The 14204-nt window shown below is 35.2% G+C and overlaps 2 protein-coding genes across 2 annotated transcripts in view; both read left to right on the forward strand.

Annotated features, from left to right (window-relative positions):
• The window catches only part of LOC110412210 (SEC14 cytosolic factor family protein / phosphoglyceride transfer family protein), a 4200-nt gene extending 921 nt beyond the window's left edge, over window positions 1–3279 (forward strand). Inside the window, exons 3-7 of the mRNA XM_021422718.2 lie at window positions 1–108; window positions 762–857; window positions 1368–1624; window positions 2265–2485; window positions 2637–3279. The exon at window positions 1–108 is cut by the window's left edge and continues 47 nt beyond it. Of these exons, the coding sequence (XP_021278393.1) occupies window positions 1–108; window positions 762–857; window positions 1368–1624; window positions 2265–2485; window positions 2637–3011 (1057 nt within the window). The 3' untranslated portion in view covers window positions 3012–3279. The remainder of the gene's footprint in view (window positions 109–761; window positions 858–1367; window positions 1625–2264; window positions 2486–2636) is intronic.
• A 6891-nt stretch (window positions 3280–10170) lies between these two features.
• On the forward strand, window positions 10171–13405 carry LOC110412960 (P-hydroxybenzoic acid efflux pump subunit). Its single transcript, XM_021423628.1, has 3 exons — window positions 10171–10716; window positions 11388–11555; window positions 11687–13405. Exons 1-3 carry the CDS (start codon window positions 10171–10173, stop codon window positions 13403–13405), a joined length of 2433 nt encoding a protein of 810 aa, XP_021279303.1.
• Window positions 13406–14204: the final 799 nt, after the last annotated feature.

Below are 14204 nucleotides of genomic sequence, written 5' to 3' on the forward strand. Positions count from 1 at the left end.
TGATCAAGAAGAGTGTAAGGATGAAGCCCCGGATGGTACTAGTGCTTCTCCGGCGTATTCAGAATCACGTCCTGAGGAATACGCTGTGCAGCCTGCCTTGGATACAAGGTACATTGAGCTGTTAAGTGTATGAGGTTGAGTGCTTGACATTTTATGTTGTTGTCTTGGCGTGTCTAACTTGGAATGGAAATGATATTTGCTCCTTTCCAATGAAAGATTGGAAATGGAGCTTGATTAATCTTCCAAAGATGTCTATGCCTACTCTGATGTTAAGAGCTTTGATTGACTTTGAATAAACTGAAGATGCAAGGTGAGGAATTGGGTTAGATTGACATAAAAATGAGCTTCATGTGAGGAGACACTCTAGCTGGCACATACATAAATTATTAAAATTTCCCAAACATAAAGAAAAAGTAAAAATGCATTTTGCCATTGGTTGGTTCTGAACATCAGATTGATACCAGATCTATCCACATCAATTCTGATTAAATTTTTTGCTGACCGGACAATCTTTCTGGTTTGCATTTATTCTATGGGTATCAAATAGTATTTGATTACTTATTAGGTTGAATATGATTTGCCCTGTTTCGTTCTTAGATATTCTAGGTTTGCATGTTTCAAGCAATTTGATGGTCAAGTGAATTAGCAAGTGGCAGCTTTAAATGAATATATCTGTTACTCTTTCTATTGGGAACTTGAAACTGGCTTCTATAATGAGCTATGTTTACTAAACGAGTTCACAAATTCTGTGCAAACTGCAGGATCAGTAATGAAGCTTCCCAAAATCTAGAATGCGAAAGCTGGTTGGATCAACTCCACAAGGAGCTGGAAAATCAAGGAATTAGTTTACCAGAGAGGTGATTTGATGATTTCCATTTGTGAATGCATATGTGACAATATTTTTGTTAAAAGAGTTGCACCATTTTTACAAATTTTCCCATTTTAAATGATCTTACTGAAAAAATTGGCCAATCAGTCTATTACCATTCATGCATTCAAGTTTGAACACCCTTTTTTATTTTGTTATAAATTTCTTTCATTACTAGAGTTAATAGGTCATCATCAAGTTGCTTGCCTCTCTGCTTTCATTCATTGATGCCTCAATGTAAGTATACTCTATGGCGAGTCTCATAATTGAGGATGAACCTAGTCTATGGAGAGTCTCATAATTGATGATGAACCTTAGTGTTTCTTCATCTCTCACAGATGTCAGCTTTCTCTCGGGAAGTTTCAACTGTAAATTTGGAAGGGTGGCATCCGACTCTGTTTTTTTGGATTTATTCATGCTTTTATCATATGCATATTCATTTTTGAATTGCTTGGTGTTCATTCTTGCAGCAGACCATGACATAGTAGTGTTTATGCAGAATCAATGAGGAAGATCTCCGTAGATTTTATGCTGCTGCAAATGGTGACTTTTTAGTTTTGCTATCATCAATTAAAAAGACAATCAGGTGGAGGGAGACATATAGAATTCTTTCTCAAGAAGAGCTTGAGACATGGGCGAACATGGTATTTTGGCATGGACATGATGTCATGCACCGACCTTGCCTCATAGTACGGCTTGGGCTAGCTTGCTCCAGCTTGCCTTCTCATGACAGACCTCGTTTTGCTCAGGCAGTCAGTATGTCCTTTTCCCCTGTGGTAGTGCTGCCTAGCTTTTCACTTTGCTACCACTTGAAATTTAAATAATGAAGACTTCCTCAGCATTATGTTCATATCTTAGTTCCTTTGTTTAATATGAATTGGAACTAGAGTTGCTGGGGAAAGTTTCTTTTAAAGTCTCTTTCATCCAAAATAGCCAGCTAGAGTATTCCATGCAGACATCAATGAAATCTTCTGATCAATGTTGTCTTTGTCCTCTACCACTGTCAGTTTCCACCAAGATGGATGCTTTTCAAACCTTTAAAAGTAATTTCTTGCCTTTAGGTTTGCCAAATAACTTATTCATATAATATAAACAAACATCATTTGACTTTTTTTTTTCTTCTATCCAAAAGGATCTATTTTCCTGGACCAGTGATTTTATCTATGGAATTAAATTTATTCTGTGGGCAAAGTATGCCAGAATCTAAAATCATTGTCTTTCACTGGTTATAAAAAACTCAAACTGAGATGAAACTCATCTTTATCATCACTATGGGTTAATTCTTGAAGCCATTCATTAATGTTTTAGCCTCAGATAATCCTTATTTGTATGATCTTATTTGTTTAGTTACTTTTTTGTATGATGTTATGATAAAGATTTATGGTTGCTATTGCAGTATCTCAAGTAGAGCATGGAGTGATGCATTTAGTCAGTCCAGAAAATCCTGAAGTAACTGTTCTAGTAGATTGTGCAGGATTAACTCCTTTCAGAATTCCCATGCAAATAATGAGATCCTGTTCTTCCCTCTTGCAAGACCATTACCCCAACCGTCTTGGCTGCTTGTTTGTTATACGGCTTCCTCCAGTTGTTCGAGTCATTGCTCAGACATTTATTCAGGTACTTTACTTCTCTGACTAAAATATGTATGCGTTATTTCTTAGCTTTTCAGTTTTTTTTTTTCTCTTTCTGTGGCTTCAAATTTGATGAGGCTTTAGTTATCTCCTTCTGTCTCTCTTGTGTATAATCACAGATCTGTGGCTTTTCTCAGGTTCTGAAACCAGTTACTAGGAAAAAGTTAAAAATTGGAGGAGAAATGTATCGCAAGGTTCTCTTTGAGAATCTACAGACACTCCCATCATATCTTGGTGGAGATTGCAGGTGCACAAAATGCTTAACTATTGGTGTTCTTGATGTGAAGCGTTCACGCAGAGACCAGATCAACAAGATACAGGCAAGCGAAGATGTTAGCAACAGCGAGGATATACCCACAACCAGTATGATTTGTCACGATGATATTCATGAGAGTGGGAGCTGTGACCAGGTATTGAGAACTGCCATAGTAGGCCTGCTCATGTTCTGGATTCTTATGGCTTTCATTGCAGGATTATATGATCCTGAAAGCAATCCCTTTCAATCTCAATAAGAAAAAAGTGGTGCTTTTTACTAGGGCCCTCAGGCTCCTTTCTTGTGTTTATTGGTCCCCATTGTGTTTAAACCCTTTCTGGTGAAAGTTGATGCTGTACTAGTACAACTAAATTCTTTTGATAGTCGAGCTAAGTATGCAGCTCTATATTGTTGTCCATATTCAGAAATTGTATCAAGGTAATAAATTAATATCATATTCTCAACTCTCAATGTCAATCCTCTCTGCCATAATATTTTTACTGAATTTCAAGGTCTTTTTGCTATAATATTTTGAAAATAGCAGAACCCAAGTAACGATGCTGACTAGAATCAAATAGTGATGAATTTTGCCCGGTTAAAATATATAAAGCATTAAAGCTGGTCCAACAGAATAGGATTAGACATGAAGCTTGTCTTTGCAATGATACAGCTCATGTACAAACAGATTTTTCATGGTGATGGCTGTTGGGTTACACTTCTTTTGGCTAGATGCCATCATTGTAACAATGATAGCAGCAGCAGCAGTAGTATACAAACAAATATCTTTTGATCTATTCCTAACTATTATTCGAAGTTGGGTTGCATTTGAATCTTGTTTAACAGATTTGCACGATAGAATTCGAGTATAAGCAGCCGGGCGAATTTCTATATCATGTCCTTGGCAGCATGTAGCACAATGAACTGGATCAAATGTATTGCTAGAACCTTTACCAACAAGATTCAACAGTTCAGATTAAATGTAGTAACACTGTATAGTTGTTGATTTTTTTTTTCCCACTTTGCAGCACTTGGGAACTTTCTTTGTTGTGGCTCAGTGAATGCTGAAGAGATTCCTATGAAAAGACCTCCCAAAAACTTCTTCGCCCCTTTTGGAAACGTCTCATTATATTGTTAAGAGTAGTGCCAAACCATTCTGGTAGAATTCTCTCGTGTCTGCTATACGTGCCAATACCTAGCCCAATTTTAGTTCGTGAGATTAGACTTTTACCAATACCTGTTTTCAGAAACGTGGCTAACTGATGGCGCAAAAAGGGGCAGTGGACTTGAAAATCTGCAGTTTTGGTGGCCGTTGAATTGGGACACGAGTAGACAAAGCAATAAAAGCATTATGTATTGAAAATGAATTGCTTTCAAATCGATTCGCAAGCCTTCTGTAGACATGATGAAAATGGCTGAATGAACAAATATTATTTCCCCCAAAGGTGCTACACTTAATTGGTAACTGGTAAGCCTATGTTTTTCAACAAGTAATCTTGATTATCTTGTCCTGAATTAAAAGATGAGCTAAACTTGAATTTAGAACTTTTATTTCAAATTTCTTCCCAACCTTATTAATTGAACTACATTCAAGTGGGCAAAGCCATACTTTCTTAAAGGAGGAAAAAGAAGTGGCCCAAAAATTGTCCTGTCATTAACAATCTGATTACTTTCCGCCGAGTTTGTTTTAACAATAAAATAATGTTTATGGCGGAATGTTTCAACAGTTAATAATTAGAAATGGTACGAGTCGTATAAACTACAAGTACGTCAGAGGTCTCCTGGTCAACTGGCCCGCCACTGCGGCCCCTGCACCATGACGCTAGCCACTGCTTCCCTTGAAATTGAAACCCAACCTTTTCCTTCCTCTCTCGACACAGTCGCTATGGTGTTTTTTGCATGCGACGCCTCGCATATTTGACCTTTCGGATTGCTAATAGCTAGGACAAGACAAACAACTGACGTGGGCAACAAAAAGAGGTTTTGATAGGTTATCATATTGATGCTTGCTACTTTCAAATCCTCGTTATATTTTTCCAGCGCAAATGTTAGCATCACAAGTGTGAAATGTCGCATCCGACACCCTTTTGGAAAGAAAGAAACACCAGCCTCTTTCCCATCTGCTCCATCCCTTTCTTTTTCAGCTTCCATCGTCAGCTTTCCCTTGAGGATTTGTGGTAGTAGGATTGCAAGGTTACAATATATTTGTATCAATAACAACTAAAACTATACACGCAACCCTGCCTCAGTATTTTCTATTTGTTAAATGCGTCTTGCGATTAGTATGGACTCTGCAAGTTTCTGGTTTATCATTTCGGATATATTTTTCTCTGGTAAGAGACTTAGATTTGGAGTATAAACAAATATATCTGATATAGTAAGTCTGGTAAGGTAGTGGTAGTGGGTGACTGTCCAAGTAAACCATTAATTAGATAACTGTTGGTGACTGGTGAGGTTTGTGGGGAGCCAAGGAATTGACTGTTTCTAGTGTACTTCAATTTTTATGTCAAAAAGATAAAAAAAAAAAACGTGCTGTTGCAGAAATGGTCTTCTTGTTGGCAATTAACTTTATGGGCTTGGAATGGGTTAGTGGATGGTGTGGGACAATCTAACCAATCAAACAGTTTTCCAGCAATTACCCCACCATTTTATAGTGCTGATGCCTGTTTGATGCAAAATGGTTTCTAGGCCTTGATAAAGACAGACCAGGAGCAAGTCTACCACAATCCTTCTCTCCATGTGTCTTTCTGATATTATTTGCCTTTTTTGCTCATTTTGGTATTGTCTTACGTCAAAGAGTTCCTCGATCCTTGTCGTTGGAAAAGAATCACCTGGAAGAAGTTACAGGCTTCAGGGTGCTTGGGTTTTGGTCCCTTGCTACCATAACTTTTACCTGTAAACAATGAAAACGAACCAGATCAGAATGCCCCTTTGAATGGAGAAAAGAAACTGGCACAACTATGAAAAGGGTTGAACCTTAGGTGAATTCTTTTGCACCTATATCTATCTAGTACCTTTCTTCATCACCAAGCTGTTGGCATTTTATACTAGTCAATTGAAGAACCAGATTATCATAATCAGTGAGAGAGAGAAAATAACTAAAGAGGCTCTCAAAAGTATACTCTTCCCAGTTCCCTGGCATTTTTCCTGCAGGAAAAATGGATTCTGCTATGGTTAATTACAGAGTGAGTGACAGAAACTAAAAACCAATAACCAGGCCAGCTGCTATACTTCTTGAACAACACAGCCTAATCCTACTCAGATCATCATCCTCCTACATCTCTATCTTAATTTGTTCAAAATCACAAATTGTTGATAAACTTCCCTTCAATGACATCACTACTGGCGAGGATCTATATAGGCCCTAAATACAACCAGAAGAATTAGCACTAAAGCTTCTCACAGAAAGTTTTCTAATGCAATGCAGTTAATTAAAACCAACATAACCCCTAATTTTCTAAAAAATATCTGAGTTTTTTTTTTTTTTGCTTATTTGAATAAAATATTATTAAGTTCTTATTCGTAATCATGATCCTGGTATGCAAACTTACAAGTATACATCAAAAATAAATTATAACAATCACTTAAAGCGAAGAAATTGCAAAACTTGATTCGAATCCACCTTATTCTACTGTCATGTAAAAAATATCTCAATTCTGTTCATCTCGAATTTTATAATAAATTATGTATCATACGTAGATTATAATATACTAAAATTTTCTGGTATATAACAGATAAAGGTACATAACATTCTGACATTGGATCCCACCATGTATATACGGTGGCTGAAAAGGGTCTGCCACCCATCCCCTGAGAAATTTTAAGCCTTGAAAACTTTTGATGGCATCATCCCACACAAAAGAAAAGGTTCTTGCTGCATGGGGGAAGCGTGCGAGCGCGAGTGCCAATAACTGTCTTCCATTAAAACCCATGGGCACCAGCTCGTGAGCACGACTACGTGAGCAAATTAGGGCAAATGAAATCAGAGCCAAGAAAAAAAGGTACAGTCTTTTTAGATTTTTATTTTTAAAAAAAAGGAAAATTCGGTGAGAGGGAATTGAAATTGTAGTGTAGGGGAAGAGCAGCTTTGCTTTAACTAACTTACAGCACTAGTGTCAATTGATAAGAGGACTCAGCAAATGCCCCCACTTGACCCTTCCTTCTGCTCAAGGAACACCAAATTAGTAAAATGAGCGACCCGAAAATAAGGTCAGTGGAAATCTAGAGAAACCCCACTTTAACTTTATTATGTAAGTAATCAATAACCTAATTATTTATCTCCTTTACTATTTCCTAGAATGTTTTTATTTTTCTTCTTTCTCATTAGGTAGGGGACTTTGGATTTTGGGGGTGACTTGGCTTGACAGCTTTAGCTAAAGGCTTTGTTAGCTATAATTGGAAATTAATAAGGTTTAATTTGCAAGTAGCTAGCTAGTTAAACAATGGGATTTAATGGAGATAATGATGTTATCCGAAGTGCCCCCAGGCGTGGACAAGAAGAACTGGTACCTAAAAGAAGCAAAAGGTTTCCCTTTCGAGTCATGATTTTATGCATAAATGGGATGGTAATGATTCTTTGATTATTCTCACGATGCTTACGGATGTTATTTGGTGTCTTGGGAGTTTAGGGAATTTAATCCTTTGTTTAGCTTCTTTATCCCATGTGGATATATAGCAAAGATATGCTCGAATCAGACCAAATTGCTTTTAATTTATCTAAGGATAAGCAAAATCAAATTAGATAATTATTTATCCAAACCAAATACAATTTAAATAAAAGAGATTCGGTTTAATTGATCCATTGGATCAATTGGTCTAAATATTTGATTCAATTAATTTTTTTGATGGTTCTTGGTTTTAAAATTTTTAGACCAATTCATTCAAAAAACTAAATTAATTTTTTTATATTAATATATATAATATTTGTATATGTTTTAATAAAAATTAATAGTAAATTTAATTAATAATATATTTAAAATATATTAATTTATTCTATATATGTATACAAATCATAATCATAGTAATTTAATTTTAATTTTATTTATTTATTTATAAATATGTATTAATATAAAATTACAAGTTATATATTTTAAATGATATAATTTATATATTAATATTATAATATATGATAGTAAATATCGTACATATTAATATGTTATAGTTATTACACCTCAGTAATATTTTGTAATATAAAATGTTATGAATATATATAATTGTATAAATATTATATATTTTTATTTAATTTATACATAAGTATTACTATAATTTATAATAGTTATTTATATGATTACACTTAATAACCTTACTAATCATCACTCGAGTTTTTATAATATATTATTTATAATTAGTTATTATTTATTCAAACGTTGATATAAAAATTAAAATATTATAACATATAAGTTGTGTCATTAATTGTATATATATATAATATTATATATTTATATATATTTAATTTAAGCATAATTTGTATATATATTTTATAATTATAGATGAAGTTTATAAATTTTAATATTATAATTTGTAATAAAAAGTGATTAAATTTTGATCTATTGGTCCAAAACTAAACTAACTAAACCAATTTTATATTTAGTTAGTTTAATTTTTTTATATTTTATCAATTTTGATCTATTTTTTAAAAATATTTGGTTTATTTGATTTTTAAATGTGATAGACCAAACCACCTAATCCACCTATTTGCTCACTCCTAAATTTATCAAGTTCAAATGATTTGATCACAATATACTCATGCTTGAGACAGATGGAAAACAAAAAAAAATTGAAAGTGTAATTCTGAGAATTTACTTACAATTAAGCTGAATTATGACAAAAATGTGAGTTTAAATTTTTTATTTTGATATTTTTAAGTTAATTTGACAACAAACTTATTGAAATTTAAACTAAAATCGATCGTTACAATTTTTTACAAATCATAATATCTATTAACAAATTTTGTTATAATTTTTTGATGAAATATTCTCATTTTTATAAAAATCATTTATAATTGTTTTCCCATCTAAACTTCTAATGAAATATTTTATCAGAAATTAATTAATAAAAGATATTAATAGAATATTTTGTTGACAAAAATCATACTTTTTAGTATTGTAAACTATTTTGAATATAAAATATGTTGTTCACGATTTAAACAATTAAGAATTTAATTTAATGATTGTTAGAAAAACTAATTAAGTTTTAAATTAAATTATTTTTACATGTTGAAACAATTAAAATAGGATCAGAAAGTTGCCCATAATGATAACTTAAAGTAATTAAAAGCTGTACTAACATATTTGGTCTCAAAGACTGTGCTAACATTCCCATTCCGTCGGCCATTAAATCACACAGGATTCCCCCGATAAAATTAATCTGGCAGACGATCACCGTAGATCAGAGCACGGATATCCTGCTGACCAATTTCAATAAATTTCAACCAATCAAAAAGCAAAACATGTTTGACCTAAAATGTTTTCTCCTTGTCGGCGGCAGTCATGAAGAATAAAGTATTTTAACAGATCATAAAGCTAATTAAAGTACCTCATCTGAATTTTCCAAGTTACTTAAGGTTGAAGATGAGGCTGATGACTCCTAACAACTATAATCTAAAGCCTATGCTTCAACTTGTGGGTTGGTATGTACGTTGAATTTTTTCCCTAATGTGGGCTTCCACTAAAGTATAAGCTCCAGTTTCTCTTTTTAATAGCATGTATTAGAAAATTAAGGATATGGATTAAAGCTTTCAGAATAATTAATTTGTAAATTGTAAGCTCGAGTTTGAATAATTTAAGACAAGTAATTAATCAAGTTATGCACCATCAATGTATAGTACTTATATATTATTATTTAACATAAATATTTTTAAAATTATGAATATTTATTTTTTAAAGTTTTTAATTTTTAAATTTATTTACTAATGAGATGATAATATTAAATTTATTAATAGTGTATATGATAAATTTATATACGGACAATATGTCAAAATAAATTAATTTAAAAAAATACTTAAAAATTACTAGATAACTTACATAGAACTAATGGCTTGGATCTTGAATTGCCAAAAAAGCCTCCATTAAATCTCTACCATATATATTGAAAAAATCTTTGTTAATTCGCCACAAAGCTGAGCCAGGATTATATATACTATCTAAACTTGTCTTCAACCTTTTTTTTTTTTTTTAGGATATTGTCTTTCAACTTTTAAATGACTCCATTAAACACAGGTGGGCCCCCAAACTGACCTTCCACGTGGCTCCAAATTTCCACATGTAATCTCCTGCCCTTACATAAGCCACCCCAACAGCTGCTCTCAAACCCCACCGTACCAAAGCCCTCACTCAAACAAAGCGAGGGAGAAAGCATTTCACATTTGTCAAAAACAACTTTCTTGTTTCTTCTCCCTTCTTTCCCTCCCGACTTTCTCAACAATGCCAACCGCACCCCTCCAACCGAGCAGAGCCAGAGCCGTATGGCGGACCTGCCTGGCCTCCGCCTCCCGCACCGCCTTAGCCTGCATCATCGTTGGCATCGCCACGTTGTATGGACCAGCTTCGCTCCAACGCCAAGTAGCATTCCCAGCATTTTCCTACGTGACCGTCATCCTCATAGTGACAGATGCCACGTTGGGTGACACGTTGCATGGCTGCTGGCTGGCTCTCTATGCCTCCGTCCAGAGCCTGGGGCCTGCCATGTTGAGCCTGTGGCTGATAGGACCAGCCAAGCTTACTGATGGAACCACCGCGCTTGCGGTAGCATTAGGAGGGCTGGTGGTGGTGTTGCCCGAATCGACTCACTTGATAACAAAGCGAATAGCATTGGGCCAAATCGTTATAGTTTATGTTATCGGCTTCATTAATGGTGGGCGAACGGAGCCTATCATGCATCCGGTGCACGTGGCGGCTAGCACTGCTGTTGGGGTCTTGGCTTGCGTTTTGGCCTTATTGCTACCCTACCCAAGATTGGCTTGTTGCGAGGTTAGTCAAAATCTTAGTATCATTTCTGTCTCTCTCCACTCCTTTACATCTAATAAAAGACAACAACTTTAACATATATAAGCTTGGAAGATTGCAGAATATAGAAAGAACTTAGTACTTACTAGTAGTTTTTAGTTTTGAGCAACCTTTAATTAGTGCTTTTTTGGCAGTATCGCGTATCTTAGAAAAGACGAACAAAAACTATATACTAATTTGATCTTTGATTTTAAATTAAATTAGATATGTAATTAATATAAACTCTTCTTTAACTCAGCTGCTTGGCACCTAAAACCACACGTACAAAGGGTTGTTGAGACTTGGGAAATTTCCTAAAGGTTTAGACTCTTTATCATAATTTTGGAAGATTGCAGACGCAGAACATAAATGAGAGAATCTAGTAAAGGATTTAGTACAATAATGCCGTACCCAAAAGTAAAATCCATTACAAAATGTTGAAAATCTTGAGTTTTTGGATTAGATGACGTCTGCCCAGCATTTGTAAATTACAATATATTAAAAGTCAATAGTGGCTACTAAGTAGTAGTGGTATTTGTTTCCTTGTCTTTTCTTTTCTTAGGGAAAAAAAAACTAAACAAAAATATTATTATTTTTTTTAAAAAAAGGCCTGAATAGTACATTGATTTTGGGAGAATATCTTTTTAATGTTATAGGCGAAGAGAAACTGCAAGCTTCTGGCGGAGAACGGTTCACAGAGGCTGAAGCTGTTCGTCAAGGCACTATGCGCAGAAGACAACGCAGCTGCATCTGCTTCCATCTCTCAAGCGAAGATGTTGACCGCAGCCGGAACCAAACTTCTTCAAAGTGTTAAACGCTTCCAAGTATGACCCGTCAACCTAATTTTGACGCTACTGTTACAACAAAGAGGCTAATTAATTTCTCTTATCTTTTTTGTTGACTGTTGAATACGTTTATTTCATTTAGTAACCGAATTCTTTTGTGTTGTGAACAGGGAAGCATGAAATGGGAGACACTTCCGTTCAAGTTTTTGAGACCCTACTATATGAACTCAGGGGAGAAGTTGCAAGATATAGAGATCGCTTTAAGAGGAATGGAAATGGCTTTGGAAAGTACTCCATCATTTCCCGGGAGAATGTTGGATGGAGAACTCAAGGATGGGCTGCTTAGGTTGGAAGAGAACATTAGCTTAAGGTTAAAACAGGCAAAGAGTTTCTTGCCTGGTGATTCCTTAACTAATCCGGAATCAAATGCTGAAGACATTACGAAGGTCCTCCAAACGCTTCAAACAATCCCACCAACCCACCAAGATTTGCACTCTTTTTTCTTCTTGTTTTGCATGAAACTCCTTCATAGTAAGTCGTTGCCAAATCCAACGACTAAGAATCCGGTTCAGAAAAATGGAGGATCGTCACCCATTTCATCTAAACAAAACGGGTTCTCCTCCAAAGAGGTTTCGAGCAGCTGCGGCCTTAAGACCAAAAGGCTCATTCCAGCTTTCAAGTTCTCACTTTCTTTAGGATTCTCAGTTCTATTTGGGTTGATATACAGTAAGCCCAATGGATTCTGGTCAGGACTCTCAGTTGCTGTCAGCTTTGCCGCCGCAAGAGAGGCAACGTTTAAAGTTGCAAACGTTAAAGCACAAGGGACAGTTTTGGGGACTGTCTATGGAGTTATAGGGTGCTTTCTTTTTGAAAGGTTCTTGGCTATCAGGTTCTTGTCTCTTCTTCCTTGGTTCCTTTTTACAAGCTTCCTAAGGCAAAGCAAGATGTACGGTCAAGCTGGTGGGATATCTGCTGTCATTGGTGCCGTACTGATATTGGGAAGGACAAATTTTGGTCCCCCAAGTGACTTCGCCATAGCAAGAATCATGGAAACATTCATCGGATTATCTTGTTCAATTGTGGTGGAGCTTCTTTTCCAGCCCACAAGAGCTTCAACTTTGGCTAAAATTGAGCTCTCCAAAAGTTTGGAGACATTGCATGAATGTATTGGCTCGGTGAGCCTCCAAGTCAGCGAAGCCAACCTTGTAGAGAACCAGAAGAAGTTAAAAATTCATGTAAATCAGCTAGGAAAATTCATTGGAGAAGCCGAGGTGGAGCCCAATTTCTGGTTTTTGCCTTTTCATAGTGCTTGCTATGGTAAGCTTTTGGGGTCTTTGTCAAAGGTGGTGGATCTCCTGCTTTTTGGTGCTCATGCACTAGGATTCCTTGAACGAGAGTCACAAAAACTGGAAACTTCTTGGAAGGAAACTGTAAATAAACTAAACGGTGACCTTAATCTCTTCAAGGAGTCCGTTGGCTCTGTAGTACAATACCTTGCAAAGATATCCTTGATCAAATCACTCACCATACTTGACAAGGAGCTTCAAAAGAACAACATTTCTTATGATATCGAGATGGGAAAATCAGCAAGCCCGAACTTTTTTAGGGTTTCTGGTTCAGAAGAAGATGATGAGATGAACAAGATTTTGAGTTCATTTCTTCAACATTCCCAAGAAGTTGTCGATATCATCCATGGCATTGAAGGTGAGAAGGAGCTTAAGAGCCAGATGGTATTAAATTTGAGTGCCCTGGGGTATTGCATGGAAAGTTTAACAAGAGAAACACGACAGATTGAAGAGGGGATAAGGGAACTTGTGCAGTGGGAAAATCCTTCAAGCCATGTAAACTTGCATGAAATCTCATGTAAAATACGTGGTTTATACAGTTAACTTGTTGTTCCATGACAAGTAAATTTAATCCAAAAAGAAAGATTTGATTTCTAAAACGTCTTACAAAATGAATGATCATGGATGGGATAATACAGATCACTAGTAACTTGTAGAGTTATGGTATTATATATTAACTTGGCAAAGTCCAATGGCCCCATGGTGCATTACTAATTTCCATCATTATCATTGTAGTTATACAACACAACCACAATTCAAGAAATATAAACTCTAATTTTAATCGTAATTCGAAACTATACAAGCTGATTTTTCACATAATTAATTTTATCGATCACAAGATTTTATAATCGATAATTTCACTTTTAATTTTATATCATTAGTAGCAACAAAAATAGAAAGAAAGAAAGATAAGAACCGTCAATGTCCTTGTCATGAAGAAAGAAAGGTGGATAGCACATGCATGCTAAAAAAGATAGGTGGTTTAATGTTAAAATATTTTTAAATATGGTTTGTCGAGGTTTAAAGTTTACTTGACTTATGTTGATTCGCCTAACTTTTCGAGTATATATTCCACAAAGTTGGTGTATGATCCTCGAGAGATATAGGGCGGAAAGTGATAGAAGGGGTCACATAGGAATTTTCCCAAAGGTTACTGCAAAAGCACTAAACTATAGATTAACATAGAATTACTAAAATAAATATACAACACCTAATTTTAGCCGTATAGTAAGCAACTTTTAATTACTTTTGGAAGCTTTAAGGATCTCATTTATCTCCGGGTGGTGGAAAACGATGTGGGTGAATCATGATAAAAAACAGAAGCAAAGCATATTAGAGACAG

Source organism: Theobroma umbraticum, unplaced genomic scaffold (assembly GCF_002168275.2).
Source record: "Theobroma umbraticum cultivar Fairchild unplaced genomic scaffold, ASM216827v3 scaffold_95.0, whole genome shotgun sequence".
NCBI classification, from domain to species: Eukaryota; Viridiplantae; Streptophyta; class Magnoliopsida; order Malvales; family Malvaceae; genus Theobroma; species Theobroma umbraticum.

Excerpts from the sequence above, each read along its gene's own strand:
- LOC110412960 (XM_021423628.1), top strand. The coding sequence starts at position 10,171 with ATGCCAACCGCACCCCTCCAACCGAGCAGAGCCAGAGCCGTATGGCGG. Across the intron at positions 10,717-11,387 it reads CAAGATTGGCTTGTTGCGAG|GCGAAGAGAAACTGCAAGCT; the intron begins GTTAGTCAAAAT and ends TTAATGTTATAG. Across the intron at positions 11,556-11,686 it reads AAAGTGTTAAACGCTTCCAA|GGAAGCATGAAATGGGAGAC; the intron begins GTATGACCCGTC and ends TGTTGTGAACAG.